The sequence below is a fragment of the Eutrigla gurnardus genome (assembly GCF_963514095.1).
Source record: "Eutrigla gurnardus genome assembly, chromosome: 11".
Classification (NCBI taxonomy): Eukaryota; Metazoa; Chordata; class Actinopteri; order Perciformes; family Triglidae; genus Eutrigla; species Eutrigla gurnardus.
The window spans coordinates 10,688,128-10,711,711 of record NC_139925.1 but is presented as its reverse complement, the minus strand read 5'-3'; the positions used below and the strand labels follow the sequence as shown (position 1 = coordinate 10,711,711).

General features: G+C 42.9%; 2 protein-coding genes across 4 annotated transcripts; one reads left to right on the top strand and one right to left on the bottom strand.

Moving 5' to 3' along the window:
* Positions 1 to 16,276, bottom strand: myofl (myoferlin like). 3 transcript variants are annotated; one of them, XM_084021990.1, is made up of 54 exons: positions 16,087 to 16,276; positions 15,542 to 15,597; positions 15,358 to 15,449; positions 13,538 to 13,646; positions 13,279 to 13,369; positions 12,886 to 13,043; positions 12,506 to 12,634; positions 12,073 to 12,135; positions 11,899 to 11,949; positions 11,749 to 11,779; positions 11,553 to 11,668; positions 11,323 to 11,449; positions 11,130 to 11,233; positions 10,979 to 11,047; positions 10,855 to 10,898; positions 10,691 to 10,767; positions 10,549 to 10,581; positions 10,292 to 10,416; positions 10,086 to 10,199; positions 9,778 to 9,955; positions 9,490 to 9,614; positions 9,281 to 9,390; positions 8,909 to 9,101; positions 8,664 to 8,819; positions 8,425 to 8,556; positions 8,181 to 8,344; positions 7,664 to 7,778; positions 7,247 to 7,349; positions 7,022 to 7,161; positions 6,784 to 6,948; positions 6,453 to 6,540; positions 6,265 to 6,342; positions 5,962 to 6,143; positions 5,677 to 5,835; positions 5,498 to 5,599; positions 5,118 to 5,282; positions 4,865 to 5,030; positions 4,712 to 4,782; positions 4,606 to 4,620; positions 4,422 to 4,520; positions 3,940 to 4,068; positions 3,200 to 3,355; positions 3,011 to 3,102; positions 2,720 to 2,890; positions 2,481 to 2,629; positions 2,136 to 2,275; positions 1,901 to 1,989; positions 1,722 to 1,817; positions 1,447 to 1,588; positions 1,217 to 1,316; positions 899 to 1,092; positions 695 to 804; positions 435 to 582; positions 1 to 311 (listed from the first exon to the last, which is right to left on the bottom strand). In XM_084021990.1, the coding sequence occupies exons 1-54, from the start codon at positions 16,172 to 16,174 to the stop codon at positions 273 to 275; spliced, it is 6,138 nt and encodes a 2,045-aa protein (XP_083878116.1). In that variant the 5' UTR covers positions 16,175 to 16,276; the 3' UTR covers positions 1 to 272. The 3 variants fall into 3 exon arrangements, with proteins under 3 accessions (XP_083878116.1, XP_083878115.1, XP_083878117.1); XM_084021989.1 differs by lacking the exon at positions 4,606 to 4,620 and having other exon boundaries at positions 4,697 to 4,782; XM_084021991.1 differs by lacking the exons at positions 4,606 to 4,620; positions 10,549 to 10,581 and having other exon boundaries at positions 2 to 311; positions 4,697 to 4,782.
* Positions 16,277 to 16,729: 453 nt separating this feature from the next.
* Positions 16,730 to 20,364, top strand: LOC311020712 (centrosomal protein of 55 kDa-like). Its single transcript, XM_084020922.1, has 10 exons — positions 16,730 to 16,802; positions 17,204 to 17,379; positions 17,471 to 17,695; positions 18,175 to 18,240; positions 18,478 to 18,628; positions 18,878 to 19,025; positions 19,109 to 19,298; positions 19,390 to 19,461; positions 19,684 to 19,806; positions 20,090 to 20,364. Exons 2-10 carry the CDS (start codon positions 17,227 to 17,229, stop codon positions 20,273 to 20,275), a joined length of 1,314 nt encoding a protein of 437 aa, XP_083877048.1. The 5' UTR covers positions 16,730 to 16,802; positions 17,204 to 17,226; the 3' UTR covers positions 20,276 to 20,364.
* The last annotated feature ends 3,220 nt before the right edge of the window (positions 20,365 to 23,584 follow it).

Here is a 23,584-nt window from a genome sequence, read left to right as displayed (position 1 = left end):
ACAACGTTTATTAAAATATATAATTCTTGATTTTTGTATAAATTTGAACATAAGAGATTATTTGCAACACAAGAAATATATTTTTAAGCAATACTAAGTGTGCAAAAAAGACAAAAAACCAGACAGGTCTGATTATGTGAGAGAGGAATGCTGAATATCATTATGCTATGGCACCAACAGAGGAAGTTATTGCATATTTCTGATGGCCTTTTACAGTGAAATGGACGGTAGAATCTGCAGCAGGAAGGCAGAGAGCTTTTCTGAAAAGCTGCTCAGGAGAAAGGCTTCACAATCTTCATTGAGATGTAGTTCTGTGGAGATAAAATTAAAATTCACTCAGTTTACAAAACATTGTGGACAAACGATGTGAGATGGATACAAATTATTTACAGCAGATTATCAAATCAATTAGTTGATACACTAAGTTATCTTACTGGGAGGGAGTAGAACAGGATCCCGAAGAACAAGATAACCAAAAAAAGAAGAATGGCTAAAATGAAGAGCCATTTGAATCTGCGCCAAACGATGAACTTCATGGTCTTGCAAGGGTTTGTAAACCAGAAGAATGAGGTGTCAGGGCGGCTGTTGGACAAACAAAAACACCAACATTCAAGTAATTCCTGTTCAGCAATTCATAGAACTATAAAATCATATTTTTCATGCATTTATTATTTATAATATTCCGATTTATTACTTGGGTTGGCTCAGTTTGGGGTTCATGTTTGGCTCATCTCTGCCTTTCCCAGAAGGTCTTTCTTCCACCTCCTTCTCCTCCAATATTTCCAGCGTCATCTCAACTTTCCCCTGTGAAGTTTTGAAACACAATCTTAAACTGTATCCAGGAAGAAAATGGAAAAAAAAAAGCAACTTAAGGACTGTGCTGTGGACATAAACATACACCGAGCACATGTTTCCCATCCTGCTCAATTGCGCATGGCCACCATCCTCTCACAGACTTCTGGGAGAAGAGTGAGCTGGGCGGTGGTTTTTTGGAGGCGACTGAGCCCGCCATGCCGGGCAACATCTTCAGGCTGCACTTTTCTGGGCTCTTAGCAGGGGAGATCAGATTGAGCAGGTCCAGTTCAACTGAACCTGTAACAGAGATATGGATAGAAAATAAAAAAATGTCTTGCGTTAGAGTACTGACGAATCTTTAAAAGCCTTCCCTTTGTGTGGTCATGGCATAAAATGGGGTTAAATCACAATGCTGTTTCACCTAAGTAGTCATCCAAGGAGAATTTGTCATTGTCCCAAATCTGGATGGTCAGTTTAGGAGGAATCCTGAATTCAGTGTTGTCCAGATTCCAGAAGTGTTCCTGTATTAAAAAGACGAGTTATTTAGATGATTACCTGCCATCATACCAGCACAACAAAAAACATTATATGGTTATAACTTATGAGCAACAATCACATTACGCTTTGTTCCTGCTCTACGATCTCACTCACTTTCTTCGAGACAACACACAACTGTTCTGCAGGCAGGTAGTCAAACCCAAAGATAAACCTCCAGTTGAAATTCCCATCACCATCCAGGGAGCGGTAGTGGACATCAGTCTTCTGCTTGTTGTCCTCCATACCTGGCATCCATCTAGGAAATGTGTTAATGTTGAATTCACATTAGTTGTTTGTGAATGAGCTCAGTGAGTAGAAAATGCACATTAAAAATAAAACATGTAAACACAAATAAAGGGTTAAGATATGAGACAGGACAGGCAATGTACCCTTTAACATAGATGTCACTCATGTTTTCTCCAGTGATGCTTGTTTCATCCATAATGACATCGGTTGTGTTCCAAATGATGGCTCGCAAGACGTACCTGGTTTAAATACACTGTTATCTTTTATCCTTGAATGCACTATGATTAAAAAGAAATAATACAAATCGTCAAGACTCTCTTACTTCTTGGCTTTGCGTGGAATGATATCACATGGTGGTCCTGGCAAACCGAGGCTCTTGGGGAAAATGTCTACCCACATTTGAATTTTTCCCTGTATTTGTGGGAAATGATGACTCTTTTAAACACAGCTATCACACAGAAAACCAATTTAAATTTTACAGAGCATTATACTAATACTTTATCTCTACTGTGTGTAAATATCCTAAAAAAAATAAATGCTTCTGCTGCTGTTTTAACCTGAGACAGGTTGGGTTGGTGGGAGCTGCAGAGGGTTCTGGTCTCCACATGCTCTGGGACCATGCCCTGGTTTCTGAGGACATGCAGGGCCAGCCTCTCTCTGGCTGGGCCCAAGTGCGGGTGGACCACCGTGTTGTTCTCTGCAAAGGGCCCAGCAGATGACAAAAGCCAAGGATGAAAGTGTGGAAGACGCGTGTTAATATCAGAGATATCCAAGCAGCCAAAATGAGAACAAAATACAACTGTAGCATACTAATACATACTTGTGAAATATCCTACAAGGCATATTTAATTAGTAATAATTCTACTACAATGTGAAAACAGGGCTTTCAAGTAGGTTCTCACCAAACTCTTGCAGGGTGTAATATTTTCCTGAGAAAGACAGGGCGGTGCCGTCTCCCTCGATGCTTGGAGGAGGGACGCCTCGCACTCTGGCCAGGTTCTGGAGGATCTGAGAAGGCTTCAGCTGGTCTCTCCACTGATTGATCCCTGAGCTGCAAAGGAAATTGTAGCTTTGTAGGTTTGACCAACATATCATAGAAGAAGTCACCATACTTAAAAGGACGTAGTGATATTGTACTTACACACAGTAAGTCTGTGGCAGGCCACAGCAGGGCCTGAAACGAGACAGGAGTCTGTTCTCCAAATCGATGACCGTCTCGCCCACTTTTTCATCTCTGCTCAGTAAGTCGTAGTCATACACAGCAATCTTTAGGTCCTTGTCTTGAGGCAGGAAACAGGACATCTCAAACATCCTGGACAAACATGGAGGACATTTAATGTACTTGCTGCTCCTTTACGTTCCTACACGTAATCATTTGAACAAATTAGAAACGAACAGAAAGTTTAGTAAGCTGAACACATCGCCGTCTCACCTCCCAAACTCTGGATTCAGGGTGTTTGGAAGGTAGTTATCTCTGTCATCCCGTGTTTTCCTTCCCAGTGCAATCTTAATATATGGGTCACACTGAAATGAGAATGCAAAGAAATGTTTTAGATCTTCATCATCCTTTTCATTCAATGCTTTATCACAATACCAAGATGGTTGTTCTTATAATACCCACCATGCCATTTGTGTCCTTGGGCTGCAAGTCAAGACAGCGGACCACATAAATCCTGACCAGGCACTCCTGAGGTCCGCTTTCAGGAAGCTCTCTGAACTGGCGGGGTGGAGCTGGCACCCCGGGGTCATCAGACAGTGGATAAATCTTGAACGAGCCCTGAATAGCAACAGCAGTAGTCTTATAACATCTCTTCTACAAACTAACATTCACACAGAAACTGGACTATATTTCTACCAACAATAGAATCCCAGATGATAAATTCAAAAAAACCCGGATAAACTGTCCACAGTCCTAATCTACTAATGATGTCTATAATCCATATTAAAAACACGTTTATTGTCCACTCAGAGTGGGAAAGTGTCTTTTAGTTATATATTATGAGTAATTACTAAAACCATAAAACCAAATATTATGATAAAAGAGTTGATTACATTATTTCATTAGCAAATGTAGGTCAGTCAGCTTGGTCATTCTTTTTAAACATTTCATTATTAAATATACTTGCTACGATACAAAATAATGATCATACAATCAAAGTTTAATTGGAGATATAGCTGAACTTTAAAAAACACACTGAAGTAAACTATCCCCTTTACAGACATACCAATCTGCAGGCTGTGTCTGAAATTCATAAAACAACCACCAGAGGGCAGACAAAGGCTAGGAAAAGTGGCAGTGACTCATGTTAACAGTCGTTCAGATATCACAGGATCCTGAATGAGGGATGTTTCCTTCTTTACCTTGAACTCTCCCACCACAGAGGGGTCATCCTCCTCATCTTCAGTCTTTCCTCGCTGAAGTTTGAAAGTGCTGCAGAAATCGGTGAGTCCCTGGAACTGTTCGACCTCCTCCAGTTCACTGTTAAATACCTGAAAACCACCAAACACAAGCACATCACACACAGTGTAACAAAATACAAGTCAAACTCTCATTATTGTGAGCTTTTAACTTCACTTTACTTCACACCTTAGTTGCATGTTTTCACAGAACTCCCACATTGTTTTTCATTTCGATAACTAACTGCTGAATGTTTGACTGCTTTTCTTAGCATCTTTCTCTTTTGGATATATATACACTTCTTTAAACTCTTTAATCAAAACCGAATGAGAACAAGGACTCTGGTCACAACACTGTCACCAGCTTGCTGCAGCTTGTAAATCACACACAACCAGGGAATCAAGGAACGATTAAATCAGTTATTGCGTTCTCGACATGTCCTTACCTGCAAAGTGTCGTATCCCTTTTTCAGGTAAGGCCCACACTTTGCCTGCTCTCCGACAGAGGCAAAGAACTTACTCCACCAGTCTATCGCCTCCTTCTCCTACAAGATGGAAAACAATGACGGGCTTAGTATTCTTAGAGATGCTGTCTATCAGTAGATTATCTGTGCAAAAAGCAAATCTCACCGTTTCAGCGTGAAGCTGCAAAATGAGACAAAAATAATTGTTATCAATAAGAGGGAGAAGATATGAAAATATTGTCTCCCACCTTCTGCACGTTATTATTATTTACCTCAGCTTTCACGATGGGTCTCTCCTCAATGTCTATGACAATATCTCCCTGGGTAGCAGCTATCATTGCCACTGCAACGTCAATGGAAACAGGGTACAATAAGCCTCTACTGTATGCAGCTGAGAGCGCCTGTATCCATGCATGTGTATTTACCTCTAGCAGACATGCAAACATCACTGTTGATGCGATACGGATCACAGCGGAACGCCTCCAGGCAGTCGATGGTGCACTGACCCACGACCGGTTTCCTACCGAATGGCCGGTGGTCGATTACCTTCAGCACGATGGGAGGCGTGTACATCTCCTCTTTGGGAAGAAGCTAAGTAAACAACAGAACAGGTCATGTAAGAGTCTAGACTTTAAACACGTAAAAGGTGTCTGAATATGCATTCTAAAACGTTTGTACCACTTTAAGGAGCAGCAGCACAGATCCAGGGAAATTGGGATTCTTTTTGAAGTTCTTGACCACGGCAGTTTGAACAATCTCACCGCCACACTCCACCACCAAACTGGGGGATGAAACTGGGGCCAACTGGTAGGTCTTCATATTCCTCAAGCCCCAAGTCAAGACCTGGGATTAAACAGACTGTTAGAAAAACAGGTATGGGCAGATTAAGGGACGAGCACGGCGGCAGAAGGTTCAAAGTGACTAAATGCATTTCCGATGAGAAAATGCAACCATAACCGAAATCTTAAGGGTTGGGCTGATCTAGTCTGATCATGTAATGTGTGTGAAGGGAATTTAAAAAGTGTTGGCAACGGAGCAGGGGTGGTGTGACAGCGTACCTCAATTGCAGTGAGCTGCACTACAGGCCTGATTCCCTGGGGAACCATGTAGAGCTTCTCCCCCCGGCGAGGAGGCACCAGGGGCAGATCTCCTTCATTCACCTGCAAAGGATCACCTACTAAATATACTTTCATAGTTAAAGAGACAGTATATCTACTTTCAGGAGTGTTTTCTTTACCTTGTTCTTCAGTAGGAGCTCCGCAGCCAGCAGTATCTCCCCGGCACGGCAACCTTTTTTGGTGACCGGGAACCACAGCAGCTTAGGGCTGACAGCCACGCTGGGGTTCAGTTTCACCACTGGAGGGCATGTACAGCGACCCAGGGGTTCATCTTTACCCTTTTAAATAAAAACACAGACTTAGCAAACCCTGATCACATCCACCACTCCCCCAGTCACATTTATATAGGATAACGGCCTGTATGCATCTCCGGCTTGATTCGGCAGATTAAATATACAACGTACTACTTGGTCACTGTCGCACAGCTCCAACACCACATCAGGAGGGTTGCGGGCGATTGTTTGTGGGTCTCCGTAGATTTCGATGTCCTCAAAGATGAGCGTCTGATCCCAGGTGGGGTTCAGGGTGTGCTTTATGACCTCTGTGGTCTTGCTCACATGTAGGAATGACACGTGGACGTAGGGATCTGAGAAGGACCGGGAGTGTTATTTTGATGTGAGCCAGAACGTGTGAACCTGTGATGTTTAATTTTACATCCTGAGTGAATTGTATTTCTTCATCTGGATAGTACTTTGCTTTATGTTTACCTGAGAAGCTGTCTTTGTCCATGGCACAGAGGTTCTTCGCCTGATACACGTACACTCTCAGATGGTAACGGTAAGACTCTGGGGAGAGATGGTGGTCAGCTGTGACCTGCGTTTGCTGACTTTTTGATTTATGATGTTATCAGGAACTTCGAAGGAACAATCAGCATGAGTGACCGGGAACTACTTACGGCCAAAGTGGCAGGAAACGGTGGGTGTGTTGGCACCAAATAATTTGGCTGCATCCGTTTTACTGGCCCTCTCATCGACATCAACTCCCTGTCAACGAAACGCAGGGTGAGGTGCTTATAAGAACATTTTAAGAAAAGAATGCAGAACTCAAATACTTCCTGAGTGGTTTGCCAACATGTGACAGAAACGGGCACATGCAGGAGAATAATGAGAGGATGTGACTCAGATTGCATGAAAAAACGGCCGTTGCCATGACAACTACCTCGTCTGGGGAAATGAAAGAACACACATTGAGTTAGACGTTTCTCAGGGGACTTAAGTAAGACTCACTAATGCCCCTTCCAGCCTGAAGATGGCGGAGGACCCATGCACGTCAGCTGGGACCATCTTTCTCCTCCAGCGGCGGCGGCGGAACGTGTCGGAGGAGCGCTCTTTCCTGTGGAATTTCCAGCCAATCAGGGAAGAGTATTCCCAGCCTTCCCCTGGTTCTCGCCTCTGTGGGACCGCAAAGAATGAGAAACTGCACTCCTAACATCTCTCAAATCTGTCTCATCTACCTCTCCCTCACCTCAGTAACAGCCATTTTATCAGATATCTTCCTCCGGGGTCTGATGAGTCTCTTCCTGCGCTGGACGTGATACATTTTCTCTGCCGCAACCCAGGATTTGGGCTTATCATCAGGAGGAATGGTAATTCCGTACTCCCAACCTAGTGTCAAAAGTCACATACAGACTTACACATACACCAAGTTCTAAAAAAACTCACATATTTCAGTTAGAAGTGTTGATGTTACCTCTCTCATCTACAGCCTTGTTGCTGTCAAAGCTCCACTCATCCTCCCAGCTCCATCCGAGTGGACACTCAAACTCTCCTGGGCTTTGAACCTTTTCTCCGTTCTAGACAACACAGACCAGTTTCAAGTAATTTAAGCAAATTAACTCATATATACATACAAATATTAGCTGATTACAGCTTCACAAATGGAAAGAGTTTTATTTCTGACATTACTTTAAATACTTATAATCCTTAAATCTGTAGTAACTGTTTTTTTCTTGTACTTGGGTATGATGCCACAAAAGCTTCTGGGCTATTCTAAAAGGGACATGTTTAAGATAATGCTGGTCGCTGTGTAATGTGTATATATACTGTGTAATGTGTATATATATGACGTGTGATGTGTGTTTATGTGTGTGAGAGCAGCAGATCGTACCACGTCTGTGTACGGTTCTGCGGCGGGCTTCCACTCTCCACCCGGGAAACGTGTTTCATTCTGAAACACTTCGTCTGTGAACTCCGTGTGGCCGGCGTCTGCTTCTGTCAACAGGCTGTAGAGAAAAAAAGATGATTAGAAGCTTTGTGACTCAGACGGCAGCTATGTACAACCATGATAAACTAAGTGGTCCAGCTCAGGAAGAAGGACTGAACTTGTTTTCATGATCCTTGATCTGATCCGTAAATCAAAGTCCTCGCTAATGCCGAAATTCCTTTTCGTTTCCTGTGATTGTGTTCATGATGGTAGAAGCGCTGGTTGAAGTTTTGCTGCCAAATATTGGAGGATGGAGATGATATATGAGCATGGCTCTAGAGCGACTTCGACTGCACTATGATAACAGGATGTTTGTACTTGAGACTGTACGAGCCACGGATTGAGAAGGACCATGTGTGTGTGTGTGTGTGTGTGTGTGTGCGTGCACTTGTATGTGATATAAAGAGTTTCTTGAACTTACCATCGCTCGGGGTCTACAAACCAGTCTTCGTCCCAGTCCCACCCACGTGGGGGCAGAAAGCGTTCCCGTTTGAGTTTCACCTTTCCGGTCACATCTGAGAATTTATGACGTCCAACCAGACCGGTAGTTCCCCACTTCCCTAAAACGTGGGCCTGGTTCTCATACTGCGGAAAGAAAGTCAGAGATAAAATAACTGAAATCAGATTGTATATACTTTAAATACTATAAAGCTCCGCTACTGTACCATCTCAGCATACACGCTGAAGTTTCCCTCGGAGAAGCTGTTGAACTTCTTCTCGTGGATCGAGAGGCCGAGCCACATGTTGACCCGCAGCTCAACAGGGACCTTCACACCTTTGTTTTTGTCCATGGGGTACTGAACACATAAAAAGTGTGAGTGGGGACTCTTTCTAACATTTCATTATCATTATAAACAGATGCATGTGTTCCTGCTGTTAGCAGGTGCAGACCATATTTCTGCACCTGCATAAATATGGTCTGGGTCCGTCCACAGTGTTTGCCAACTGCCTGTTCAGTAAAGTTGGAGAAGAGGATCTGATTGGCTGGGACCCGGGCATAAGCCACCCGCTTCTCTCCTCTTAACATCCAGATGATCACATCTGGCATGCTGTTCTGAGGCTGATGGAGACACACAACATTGCAGTTATATAACAAGGTTTCATTGATCTGAGCTACAGGACATTAGATTTGTTTTCGCTCGTCCCGACCTCCTCTGCCAGCTGCTTGATTCTGTCCAACCAGTCCTCAATGTCACCAACAGTAGCCCTGACATCCGTGGCCTCCTCTCTCATGCGAGTGGCCATGTTTTTGATGCCATCGACAGCAGCGTCGCGTAGTTTTTTCAGTTGCAGATCCAGTGCAGTGACGTTGGGCTGGCCCTCCAGCACCGGGAGCTGGAAACTGTCCAAACGTTGGAGGGGAACGACACAAGATAAAACAATAACATAACTCAATCGTGACAACAAGCTGCAAATGCATTTGACTTAATAATAACCACAATACAGTTTTCCCTAATGATATGTTGCATTACGGCATGACTTCATATGACACAGTGTGGGATCTATCTGGTCGTGCCCCACCTGTTCAGGTCCTCAATCATGTGGTCAATGAGTTTGAGCCAAATCTCTGCCAGACGCGTCTCAGGCAACTTGGCTAACATGGCTGTTTTTAAAGAGGTGAGGTGGGACTCCTGAAAATACATCACATAAAACATTCAAAACAGGAGATTACTGAGCGGTCCTCTCTGCGTAGACATGTGCTATACGTGCCGCTGTGACTTCATTCTCACCAGCCGCTCAGCGATGAAGAGGAGGATGTTTGCAGAGTGCAGACGGTGGCTGATGTCTTCCCAGAATGACGTGAGGATCACTACGGGCTTTGTGTCAGCCCAGGGCAGGTAATAGTAGTGATTACCTGGATGCAAAACAAATATACCCAGTCATTTTAACCACAAGTTGTGGAGAGGAGCACAACGTCCAGTGGCCATACAGTATATATGATTATTTTACATGTTTCAATAAGAAAAATGGAAGAAATCTTTTTTTTTTTTTTAATTCTTGCCGTCTTCTTTTCATACCGTCAAACACAGCGTAGCTGTACTGGGTGGTTGACGATAAGGGCTTGCAGGTGGAGTCCAGCTTGTTACCATAGTTACCAATGCTGACCTCGAACTGGATTGGCTCGCCTGGCTCCTGGAGCATGCACGCACTGTGGAACACGGCGCACAGAGAGAACTTTCTCTTCCGCTGGTATTTCTGCACTCAATTAAATGTGGCGGTGTCAGAGGTCAGAGGTCAGGATTATTATCGTTTCAGCTCAGGACTAGAAACCTACTTATCATATAAATTAAACAAACATGGAGACAGCAGTAGTAGCAGTACATACCTGTGCCACCAGGATGTCATCACTGGAGATATCATCCACATGCCTATCAACCTTTCCATCCAGCTGAGTGGACAGCTCAACAAGGACCCTCCCCCTGTAGGCGACCCCTTCACCCTGCAACACATCAAAAGGCCATGTCCACATTGTCATGGAGGTGAAATATGTCATGTATCTCTATACCTACAGTACTGAACCCATGAGCTCACCTTCCCAAAGTTGAGTTCGTCGTAGGGGTCTGGCAGGCCAGTAAATTCTCTTGGGCTGCCGTACAGGTTGACATAGCAAGGCCCGAACGCTGGAAGAAAGCCAACCTCTGACGCTGCCGTGCTCACTGTGACATACAGATACTATGTTAAAAAAAAACAACAACAACCTGGACAGTTTCAAGGCTCATGAAGCAACAATGTGAACAGAAACAAAACTGAAGCAGAGGGTTAAAGCAACATGTTAGAACAGTACATACAGTCAGACACTGCTTTGCAATCAGCCGGTGCATCTGTTTCCAGAGGGGGAAAAAGATATTTTCAGTAAATGTCATATTGCAATATCAAAACCATGTTTTAATATATACATAATTGTATAGGCATGTATATAAACATAATTACCTTCAATGCCAGAGGAAGACATTTTGCTCAGATTTAAGAACGCCGTTCCTACGGAATCATCCTTGGTCATACGATCCCTGCCGAGAGTAAACTGGAACGTCAGATATTGGTCGTGATATTAATCTCACTGGTGCGGCTGTGCATGGATGGCTTTTTGCTCTTACCAGTCATACAGAGTCAGCTTTATGCACTCGCACATGGACGGGAACTACAAAAGGCAGACAGACGCATGTGTTGAAGGTTAAGCTGTCGTGGAGATTTGTGGAGATTAAAATGCGTCTTTCTTACTTTGACTTGGAGATTGATGAGTTGATTCCACTCTGGATTCGCATTTTTCTCAATGATTTTGGTGCACAGCTAGAAACAAAGAAAATGCCATTGCCTGTAAATTAATTATTAAAAGAAAAATGTGTTCTCTTTTGAGTGAAACATGAAATACCTTCTTGCCAGCGAAGCTAAATTCCACATATGGATCCACCAAGTTTTTCTTGTCTCCATCCCCACCAAAGACCTGCTTTACCGTCTGAATAAAGGCGTCATCCACTGCAATGTAAAGTAGAGTTGAGTAAAGTTTTTCAACAGGATTTGATTGCATTCTCTACTATGGTTGCAGGGGTTTGTGTGTCACTTACTCTGAGGAATATCCTCAGCGCGGTAGACTTTGAGGCTGAGTGTGGCCCGTCGCATTGTGACACCAGCTGGCAACAAGAGATTGCTTTCGATGTCGTCCTGCTCCTCGTTTATCTCTCTCCGCTCAGACTGAGGAGACAAGAGGAGAGGAGAACTCCTCGTGGTCACACAGATCTACTCGGTGTCTAGTAGAGAGAACGTGATGATTGGTGAGAAAGGAGGTACAACGCACCGGTGGATCATCTCCAGTTCCCACAACGATGATGCTGACTTTCAGGTAACCTCTGGCCCCCGAACTAGAGTCATCAGGATCACTCAGGAGGAGCCATTTCCTCATTATGGCGTGACCTAGTACAATATTCAACACGTTCAAACACCAGTATAATGTATCTTCTCACAAAGAATGCATTTTACATGGAAATACTGACCTGATTCATCGTAGATGTAGCCAACATCCAGCTGAGTAAGCGAGAAGAAAAAAAAGAAGCTTAAATCAAATTAGAAATCCTGCTGGTGATAAAAGACACAATTCTGCTTCAAACAAAAAATGGTGAAATAAATAAAGCAGAGATAATGACCTTGAACTCCCCCATCAGGCTGTCAGATCTGAGGGAGAAGGAGTCATAAACCTGCCAAGGAAAACACCGTTTTAGAGCTTCGGCAGATGCAAGAATTCTCTGATTTTTAAAACCAAGTAATTTCATTATTTTTGCAAAAGAGAATTTCATTAAAAGGAGTTGTTATCTACGCACCCGAATACTAATGTTCTCGTCAAACAGTTCTGAGGGGAGCATGTTAACGTTGTAGAAAAACATCTGAGGGACAGAAACAAGTTCATAAATGAATGATTATTTATCTTCTCACTTGTACGTAATCAGTGATTGTGACAAACACGGTAGGACTTACAGTTTCATTAAGCGGAGATGCTTATGCTTTGGCACAAAGTGAGACAAAGGTAGAAATGCACATGAGAGGAGTTAAATAAGCTGAAGACACGACGGCCTTTAAGGTCCACTGTCATATCGCTGCTGCCGACGCAGAGAGAAATACCACAGAGGGTTATTAAAGCTGGTGGAGATTAAGTGGCAAAGAGAAAAGAGAAGATGATGTAGACAAGCAAGATAATAGGCAAAAGTAAGCGATCACTAATGAAGATCTAAAGGATGTTTGTTGTGGACTCTTTACCTCGTCGAAGTACGGATTATTTCCTCTTCTGATTCTGGTCCTGTGGGTGTGTCCGCATACAGTCACCTTAACCACCGGCTTGATGTTGTTGCCAGGCAGCTGTCGGCCTTCGATCACCCGAATACGAATCTGAACATCGCAACAGTGACACAATGTATCTGGGTTATTTTTGAAAAAGGAACTTAAATATGTTCCAGAATGATGCAGAATCAAATGAAGATTTGCAATCCTATAAAATGAGGATGTTAAAGGTCACCATCACTGCTTCAGTGTTTATTTGCACTGCCGTCATTCACATGATTAATGAAAAGAAGTCCACCCCCAAACTGGCATTTGTTATTTTTATCCAGGAACAGGAGTCATCAAAACTTGCACAATACCTGGAAGTCCTGAGGCTTGTTGGCCAAGGCTCTCTGCCTCTTACGGCTGAGACGGACCAGCTTGTGACCAGGTTTCCCAGGCTGGTTCGGTGAAGCGGGAGCTCCTGGGCTTCCCCCCTCCACGTCCGCCTCCCCCTCATCACCCTCATCACTGTCTCCTGTGGAGAAAAACAATACAACATTAATCACATTCTCCAAATCAATATTCCAAAAGCAAACTTTTATTGAAAATAAAATAAACCCTGAGTGTGATGTATCTGTTAACCTCATAACAACACGACAGACTAATAACATGTGAATTATTGTAGAGGAGTGTGATGTTTTATTATTTTGGGAGAGAACAAAACAGAATCCAGACATCATCTCCTTTCATTTCCTTCACAGTCTACTCACCAGCATCCACGTGAGATGCGTCTCCATCAGGTTGCCCATTTGGATTTGTGTTGGCCGGTGGCTCATACCCAATCAGCAAATTAATGGTTGCCTGCAAACAGTAAATGTGTTTTTTCTATTATCATTAACATTGTATATCTCTAACACCAAATATACATTTAAGATTCAGCAAATTCAACTACGTCCTGCACATTTATACAGATACCAGATAATAAAATTACAAAAAGTGTCATGACATGCAAGTGCTTAATGTATTCACCCCGGTAGCCTGTTGCTTCTCATTGATCAGCGGCACATTCTTGGAGGGGAGGGACTTCACATGACCACTGGCCAAGTCTCTCAGACTGATTTTTGCAGAGCCAATCAGCCTAGAAAACAATTACATGCATTTCTTCTTATGTCAGACAACCATACACGTAGCAGCGAGTAAACCATTGCAGCCGGAGGGAAGCAATATATCTTTGTTTGAAACGACAGCGGGATAACTAAGAGAAACAATAGGAGGAAAGCTTTGGTTCCACAATGTGACAAACATACGCAATGACCACATGAGGGAAAAGGGCACTTTGTTGAGTGTAATTGCTCGTTGCTCTGGATAGTTAGCGGTTTCTACTTCCCTAATTCATAGAAACTAAGCAGCAACAGCGATTATTCATCACAGTGGATTGCAACACATTGGGTATCTCCTAAAAAATCAAATCCCAATCCAAACAACATGACAAATATAAACTTTGCCGGTCTTCTCTTTTGACAAAAGAGCCATTCGGGAGCAGCAGTAGCATCTCCCAGGAGAACAAGTACTGTGTGACAAGAAGCAGCTGGTTATACAGGCAAGATCATGAAAAAGAAGAAAGATGGAAACAATTAACATCTGCCACAGGCATGCACTGGGTCTACTGTTCCCAGTTTAAGTGTGGACAAATCGAGCTAAGGAGGCAAGTGAAAAGGCAACCTTAAGTAAGCAACACGGTAAGGCAAAACCATATTCATTATTATGTTCAGTTGGGCCATTATTTATCCTTAAATAGAGCTTTAAAAAATGTGGTTTGTCCTTTTAAATCAGGGTCATCTGTGGATAAAACAGAGAGGAAATCTGCCGTGATTTACTGTCTGAGTCTTGAATGAAAGAGATAAGAATATTTGCATAACAAACTGAGCTGTCTGTAAAATGCCTAATCTTAGTAGTGCCTGTGATCAGATGCCCCTGTTAGGCTCTGAAACGTCTTATTCCTTAGATTCTAGAGTCACAAAGTGTCACCTGCATGTTCAATCAAACATAATTCTCTCCAGACTCAGCTCGACTCTCTCTCTCTAAAGTTCTTTCTACAACCAGTCATCACGGCGGTGCCAATGACAAGCCAGCGCAAGCTCTCTTATTCACCGCCCTCGTGCGTTGCAGGCAGTGATCATGGAAAAATATCCAGTGCGTGCGTGGCTGTATAGCAGTCACCCCCCACCCTCCACCCTCCCCCAGCTCTTGTGTCTGCCACAGAATCATTTAGCTTATAAACAATCCGTCGCTAGAGTGACTCAGTGGGAATGTTATTACTTGGTCCACCTTCTTGCCTGCATTGCAGAAAGATAAAAAGAGTCAGACTCACAATTACAAAATGCATGATATATGAACAATAGAAAATGATGCAAAGTCATATATGGAAATCTGGGTCTAACTGAAAGTAAAAGAAAAAAAGACAACATTCCTCCTAAGAGCTAGAGCACGATTGTGAGGTAGACAAAACAACTTCTTTTACCAACACTGCTGCAAGTCTAAACAAGGTGGCGTGAGTCCTGTGGTTCAGTTAAAACACGCTGCTCTGCTTTTTAGAGAAAGGTCTCACCCACACGGTTAGAATGAACAGGTAGCTGTGGTACAACATGCTGAGAAACAACCACGTTCACACATTGTAATCGCACGTCTACCTGCCGAGGTGGGGGGGATGTAAAGCCTGCCTACACTCATTCATGGGGAAGTTGTTAACACTCACAGGGTCAGTATTTAGTCATCTAAGTAGGCTGGGGTTCACATTCGCTTAATATGAAATACACAATGTCAATGTCTGATGCTCGTCATACACGTACTTGTCTTTGCCGATTGTTTCGTAGTCTTTGACGACCACGCTGATGAGCGAAGACGCGTCCAAGCTAGAGCCTTTAAGGTCAAATTCAAGCACCTGTGATCACAGAGAAGAGACGTTGACAATCAACTATTACTCAGTGTTTTTAACTGAGGCAGCTCTCAACACAACTCTCTTTCTGCACTTACTTCATTCCACACAGGATTCAACTCATTGTCAATTGCTTTGGTTTTTTTCTTTTCACCTGGAAACACAATGAAGAGTACCATAATTATGTGGAAAAACTCATAATCTGGCATAAAAATATGATGTAAAAGAGACCAGCTGATGCAAAACTTCCTCAAAAAAAGAAGAAGAAATGTTTGAATGGACTTTTACATTCGACAATGTGCTGGAAAAAGAGGAATACTAAATGCACTGTGGGATGTGTAAATATTGTAAAAGTCTTGTGGGCAAATAAAGTTGCTGTCTTCTGAGCAGACTATTCTGACCTTATAAGGATGTGCTCTTCGTTTTGATAATGAATCACTGCCAAATATTCCAATTATGCTCCAAGAATAGCTGCATAGACTGTAAAGTTCATTTAACTGCAAAAGTTACATGTTGTAGCAAAATTGTCCAAAAGGGTGACAGAAAAGATGAAAGCTGGATAGGAAGTGAAACAGGGTGTGCATGAGAAAGGAGTCAACAGAGCATACAGCAGTTTTTACAGCATCAAAAGCAACAGACTCACCTCTGAAGACAACCGCAGCTATTGGATCTGGGTTTCCAATTTTCTTTTTTGGGATGCCACTCGCGGACTCAACAATGACCCGCAGCATTTTGTCCAAATTTATTCAGAGAAACGAATCATATTCCGTTGAGAGAGAGAGGGAGGTAAAGAGAGAAGGGGAGCCCTCGCAGGAGGAACTGAAAGGCACAGATGTGCAGAGGGAGAGGAGTATCCCGGGGGAGGGCAGCCTCAGTTATGAGTCATGAAATACACCAGCCAGCCTGGTGAGGAGAGACGACACGGTGGCCTAAAATAATAAAAAAAAGGACAGTCGAGTTTGCTCCACAGCTTCTCTAAAGGCTTCACATTTACAATCTAAACACTGCTTGCCATCACTTGCCAGAGAACTGAAGGTTAATTCGCGCACCGTCCAAGCAGTCGGTCCACTCTTCTCTTGTACCGCAGCGCCCCCCAGTGGCGATGTGAGTGATGCATCCTTCCCATGTCGAAAACTACCATTGCTAGCTGTAAAACATGTTAGCTTGCATTAATTGTTTACATCCACTTCATACTTTGATGAGATGTGAATACAGCCGAGCTCCAGAAGTAACATTATTGTTATTCCCACATTTTGGCGCCGACATTGAAAGCAGCACCGTTATGACAGGCTAATGGCTTCTTTTTAAGTAGATTCAACGTTACCAACGGGTTACTACGGTGGTCTCGGGAAAAATCAGGTTAGTCAAGTAGATAGCTGACTTATTGTGTTATATTCTGTATCTAGATGTTACTGTCGAACAAAACCAGCTTCCAAATGTTAAAAAGCTAACCTAGCTTAGCTTAGCTGGACGTAAGCTAACCTAGCTAGCTACTTAACGTTAGTTTACTAAGTCCAGCATCCCAATTCCACATGAATCGCCAGTCCTGTCCGCGTTGAGTGTAGATCAGAGACCAGTTGACGTTGTATTTGAGTTAAATTTATTATAACATTATTTACGGATTTGGAATTCATTATATTGTTAATATAGTGAACATATTTTATTCATAATGTTCAGTTTCAGAAATCAAATTAGAACCCTTCAGATTGTTTATCTTTGAAATTGTTTATTCCTACAAAAATGCGTTATTTTTCTGTTAGTCTCCTGAAAACTGGTGATCGAGATGGCGTCCACCAAATATAAGGGATTCATCGGGAAAAGGCCCAACTCCAAGCTTGATGTGGTGGTCAGCAGTCTGAGGAAGGAGAATGCCTATCTGAAGAAAACCCTGGTCGACTTGTCTCGTCAGCATTCAGAGCACAACAAGCTAGTAGAGGTACACTCAGCCATATTATAATAATAATCTGCAGTGGGAGCTGGGTTTTGTTGTAAATGCAGTGTATAATTAACCTCCTTGTCTTTTCCAGCAATTCCTCTCACTTGAAAGTGCTAGGCTGGAGAGTTGTCAGCAGCTCACAGCCAAAGATGGGACGGAGCGGACAAAGAAAGAAGGGAAGATGACGGATGTAGTGAGTATGAGGAGAAAGAGAAGCCTGTCCAGTTACTCGAGAGAGATCGAAGAAATCAAGAACGAGCTCGTGAGCGTCTCAACTAGGTGTCAGGGTCTCGAGAACAAAGGTGCACGGAAGAAGGTACTGCACAGCTGGATTTGAATATAAATGCAAACAGGCGACCTTCCTTTTGGTACTGATATATAACACACTATGGTCATGGCAATGTGACAGTTATCCAGCATGAACAACACTGAAACCAACTCAATTCATAATTCATAACTACGATTGTGTTGCTGCAAAGTGAGTTTCCCAAGCCCTCTTACCAGGTTTACACCACTAGATGGCAGCAGTTGTTTTTAAGTCTCCTATTAAGAGGAGGAGTACTGTTCTCCATAAAAAATAAAAATAACCACGCTTCCTCTTGCAGAGCATACCATCACAGTGACTTTGTAGATGTGTTGGTCATAACACTTGAGAATGTTGGCTCTGAATCCCACTCTGCCTTGTTTTGGGCCTTGTTTTGACTTGTTTCTTATTAAAACAGTGGGGGAGAGGGCAAAAGTCGGTTCTTCATCTACACATGTAATCCTGTAGTGTGTTTTCCTGTTGTGAAATAGGACTCTGCCTCAGATGAATGGGTCTCAACCAACACCTCAAGAGAGCTTCAAAATCAACTCAGTGATGTAAGTGCTGTGTGGTGGCCACACATCTGGAAACGGTCTCTTATGTTTCTGTCTCTGTGGTTACTTTGTACTCTCTCCACTCTGTCGATTGGTTTCTAAGTGAGGATGTGTGTCTGTCGACAGTGTCCAGTCTCGCGGAGTGTTTTCGCTTCTGCGACATCTCCCTGGCACAACTCCCTGTCCGTCTTTCTCCCTTATGTGCTTCTCATTCTTGTATTCAATCTCCCCCCCCCCCAGGCCTTGAAGAAGAACAAGCAGTGGCTGGAATATGACCAGCAGAGAGAGGCCTATGTGAAGGCAACTCTGGCCAGGATGTTATGGCTGGAGAAGCTGCTGAACGAGGCCAACCAGGCGCGCTCACAGCAGCACAATGAGGACCATTCAGTTGGTGAGCCAGAGGGACAGTGGGCAGTGGGCACTCACAACAACAAGGGGCAAGAGACTGTCACAACAAGGTTCTTAAGATATCAAGATTGTCCTCGAGTAGCCCGCCATTACAGAATCTGGGGCTCGCAATGCGTCGGCAAAATCTTGTTTTTTTATTACTACATGGTGCATGTGTAAGGCTGTATCTGACTTGAATCTTCAATTGTGCGTTTGTGTAATTTTCTTCTCTTTTGTGACATTTTGTTTGCAGCATCTGTGTCTCTCAATGCAGAGAGGGAGAAAATAAGCCAGATGCAGGAGCACTATGAGCGACTCTTACAGAAAGCCAAAGACGAGCTGGAGGCGCTCAGGGAGAAGCTCAACGTGACCCACGACGACCTCATGATGACCCAAAACTGGTATGTCTGCCGCTAAAAAAAGAAAGAATATGGTGCTGCTTGAGGTTGGTAGTCAGCTACATGTTAGACCGCTTGGTGTGTAGCTGCACAGAAAAGGAGAGGGAGGTGGAAGAGCTGCAGCAGCAGCTGCAGAGTGACAGTGGGTGCGGAAGGAATGCACCGGGGGATCATCATCGCTCTGAGGACGAAGAACAGTGGCTGAGTGCCGAGACCGAAAACCTCCAGTGCAGACTGGATGAGGAGAAGCGCAGGTCGGCGAACTTTGAGCTGCAGGTACACCTTCATTGACTGTACAGTAAGAAAAACTAAAAACTCACCTTCATCATACGAGGCAAGAAAACCAACAAAAAAAATATCTTCTCAGTCGACTCTCTTTCAGAAGTCGTTAAATCGTCACCTTGCAGACCAGGAACAGATTGCAGACCTGGAGCGACAGGTATTATCAGTCATGTCAATTTTGGTTCTTTTAATTGAATAAATCCTTAGTAATGACACATTTATTACACTTTGAGGAGGCTCATTGACTCACTCATCCACAAAAATGGGCATAAAGGGAAACTTCCTGTCGCCACACAAGCAAAGGATATACTACTTCTATTTGAATACATATTATTCCCACAGCCGTACAACATTGTAATGCAAACTGTTTAAATTTTAGATCAAGATATCTTCACAAGACCTGGAGGATGAGAAGCAGAATTGTGTGTATTTAAAGAAGCAAATGGTCAAAATTCTGAAGACGCTGCAAAAACCTAAAGACCATGTGAAAAAACAGTCAAAGGTTGGCATTAGTTTAGCCCAACTTCATCAGTGATGAACCTCAAAGCTGCATTGATTGATATTTGGGGGGTCAGTGTAACAACCTAAATAGAGTGAGTTGCGCTAAACGGCTCCGTAGAGCTCAGAGAAGAGGGTTGAGTGATCATTTTTCATTGTGAATTACTTCTTTGGCTATAATGCATAGTAGTTTGATCCATAAAGCATTGATTAGTACAGCTTTAAGTGTGGTTGGTCAACAGAACTACTTATATGTCACCACTGATCCATGACTCTCTTTCTATTAGAGGGACCAGCAGCATCACGCCTGGTGTGAGGCGGCCCCCCCACGCTCCAGAGATAGAAGCCCTACATGCTCCCCTCCCAGCGGCTTGCTGAATGAAAGCTTCCTGGAGTGTCCCAGCTGCAGCGCCCAGTATCCAGCCAGTCACTACAGAGAACTGATGAGCCACCTGGAGATTTGTACTGACTGAGACGAGAACTCCTTCAGCTCTGTATCTACTGTAATATGGATTGTTTAGGGTTTTTTCTGTGTAACCAGAGCTACAAGTTAAATAAATAAACTATGAGTTGAGCTGCTGAGGTTTGGATCAGTGTTTTGAATGAACCCACAAGCTATCTTACTTTTACTTACTAAGTTAGAATAGAGCGTTTTAAGGTGAGCCAGCAGCTCTGCAGATATTCCTGGTCCCAAGGGGCTAGATTCTCATGACTTTTGTAATACTCAAACTATTTTTTTCATATTAATTTTAAAATGTTTCACTAATCCAGTGAAATATCTCACCATTCTTATACAACAAACAACACATTGTTCAGGCGTTCATGGTCCCCACAGGTTGAATATTACTGACTTTAGTGGTCTGTGTTTTTCTATAGCGCCACCCTGGTTTTGAGTGAAATATCCTGCCAACTATTGGGATGGATTGCCTTGTTCTGACTTTCCACCACCAGGTCAAAATGTCACCATGCTCAATTTGGATTTATGACCAAACACCTGCAGCACTAACGACATTCCCATCTGCCTCAGCTGCATTTGGGGTCCCAAAAAAAGAGTGAATGAAGAGGTATGCGTCCTACTTTGTGAAAACATACCGGCATACATAAGTACTTGAACCCTCACACTCCTCACACTGTCTCAAACCAGATGAATGAGCTCGAAACAGATTGTGTGAGTTAATCCTTTCCCTGCGCTATTTAGGGATGTGGATTAGTATTGGTGGCCGACAATATGGGGAGTCGGAGGTCAGTGGCTGTGGACTTTGAAAGGGAACGTGACACAAGAGTAAACCAACTGTAGGCTTCAGGAAGAGATTCAGGAAGTTTTCATAGGGAAGCTTCTTCATGGAAGGTTAAATATGAGCTTAGCCTGTCTGAGAGGCAGACATGTAGCTAATAGAGTGTTTCCTTTGTGGCCTTCAAGATTGTCAACACCACATATGATTTAAAAAAAAAAAACATACTGTCAGGTAAAAGAGGGTGTTAGTTTGTTCGAAGGTAAATCCTCTTCCTAAACATTTTTAAATATGTTTAGGTGTTGCAGAGGGCCTATTTTTTGTAGAGCCACTGAACAGTTAGTGTATCACTACTCAGTGAGTAAACCTGGTAATCTAAGTAAATAAATGTGGTGTCTGACTAATTAGATCTCAGCGGCTAATTTAGCGATTTACACAGTGTTACTGTTCAACAGCTCCATTGATTGAAGATTAGAAATTGGATTAACGCTCGGGGGGGAAGCCGTGTCCATCCCAGTCAACAACAAACTGTCATGTGCTGTCAAAGAGGTGACGCACAGGAAGTCTGGCTGCGTTTGATGTGGTTGGAAATGTGCAAAAAACTGGTGTAAAAAAAACTACTGTGACATTGAAGTAGCGCAGAATAAAGTTATGTTTAACTAGTCAGCACAGGGAACAGCTTGTAATGTTTGACTCCCATTCAGGTATGCAGAACAAAACACAGTAAAGATAGTAAACTGTATGATTCATCATCTGCCATTGTGATTTCATTTGTTTTCAGTCTAAACTTGTATCTTCCTTGAAATGCCAAATAAATGTGGTGAGCTCTTTATTTAGTTATTTTATAATTGTTCCAGAAAATTGCAACGTTCAATTGTGTTTTTCTTAGACTGGCATAAAATCTAAAAAAAAAAAAGGCAATTATTGTGGGAAAAGAAATGTGGAGCACCTTATATACACACTAACATTTGTTAGTATTATCTGATTACAAGATGCAGCCAACACGGGTTAATTAAGTCAAATCATTAGTTTACAATCCCACTTAAGCCTGTCAGTAGTTAAACGGAGCTGCTACCTCACAGAAGTGGTCAAGGAAAGCTCATGAGAAACGTGTTTCTTCCTGGATTCCTGATATTAGAATTAGACGTCAGTATTTGTCCGGAAATCAATCAGCTGTAATGGACATATATAAATAGGCTTTCATTGCCTCTGTGGCTGCTGCCTATAGTTTCCTTATTGTAGTTGCTTCAGGTAAAAACAGACATGATTCTTCAATCGCTCCTCATTCCATTATGGATTCAGTCCTCAAATCACACAGACAGATTAGAAAGCAGCAGGAGGAAATCAGTTATTTATCGTGAAAATAACTTACAGACCGAGAGTCCAAATGCAGGCAGGTAACAGCAGTCAGTGGGTAGGCAAGGAGAAAATCAAAAAAGCAAATAACAGGAACCAGATAACGTAGCACAAGGGAGGGAGGCATTAACATAAACCACATGGCCAGGTAGAAGGAACCGGGCTGGTATATGTAGTGAATGACTGATGGAGGACATGAGAACAGGTGAGAACAGGTGAGGAACTAATGAGGGACAGGTGAGACAAGGCAAAACTGGTGGGAAATCACAGCCAGCAGGGCAGGAAGTAAAATAAAACATGACACATTAGAAATGTGGCTTACAAAATAAAACAGGAAACAAACACAGGATGATGATATGCTCGAACACCAAAAGACACTTAAACAACTTTTCATCAAGCAATCAATGTTCCCTCTGCCCCTCTTTGCCCAGTATTATTGTTATGGTATTACGGTTGAAAAATGTGTTGGTCAAATGAAATGAATATGCAAGAAACTATAATATATATCTATGAGGTATACATGAGAAAAAAATGTATGCTTAAGATACTTATTAAAATAATAATAATAATAAAATATAAGTATGACTAAGGATATGAATCATGGAGAAGGGGTGGGATTAAATGAGTGTATAGTTCTTCCCACTCCTTTTCGGATCAATCAAAAAAGAGATATTTTCATATATCTCTATGCCTTCTAGTTGTGTGATATTTTGTTTTCTGTATGACACTTTCTGTATTAATTTTGACCTGTTGGAAATAAAAAAAAAAAAAAAAATGAATCAGCATGTTGTTTTACCAGAAGAGATGAGTCAGATTGATTGCAGTCTTGATTTGCTCCCTGCACTCGTCTGCCCTCCCAGGTGCCATAACTCAGCTAACATCACCTGTGAGGGGATTGGCCCAACTAAAATGACCAGCGGCTGGACTTATAAGTTAAGAAAGCTCAGGGGCTTTATGACTTTGCGTCATCTCCATTAGTGCCCCCGTGGGATCTCCTTACCTAGTAAGCCACTCTCTACCTTCTGTTACCGAGGAGAAGGTAGCCGTGGCTGCAGAGGGGTTTTGGGAATGTCTCAGTAGGGTCTGCACCACCACATCTTCTGGAGTCCACCTGTCCTGCTCTGCTGTCCCCATCCTAGAGGAGCATCTTTGTGCGGCTACAGGAGGGAGGTCGTTCATCCACATTTGGACACC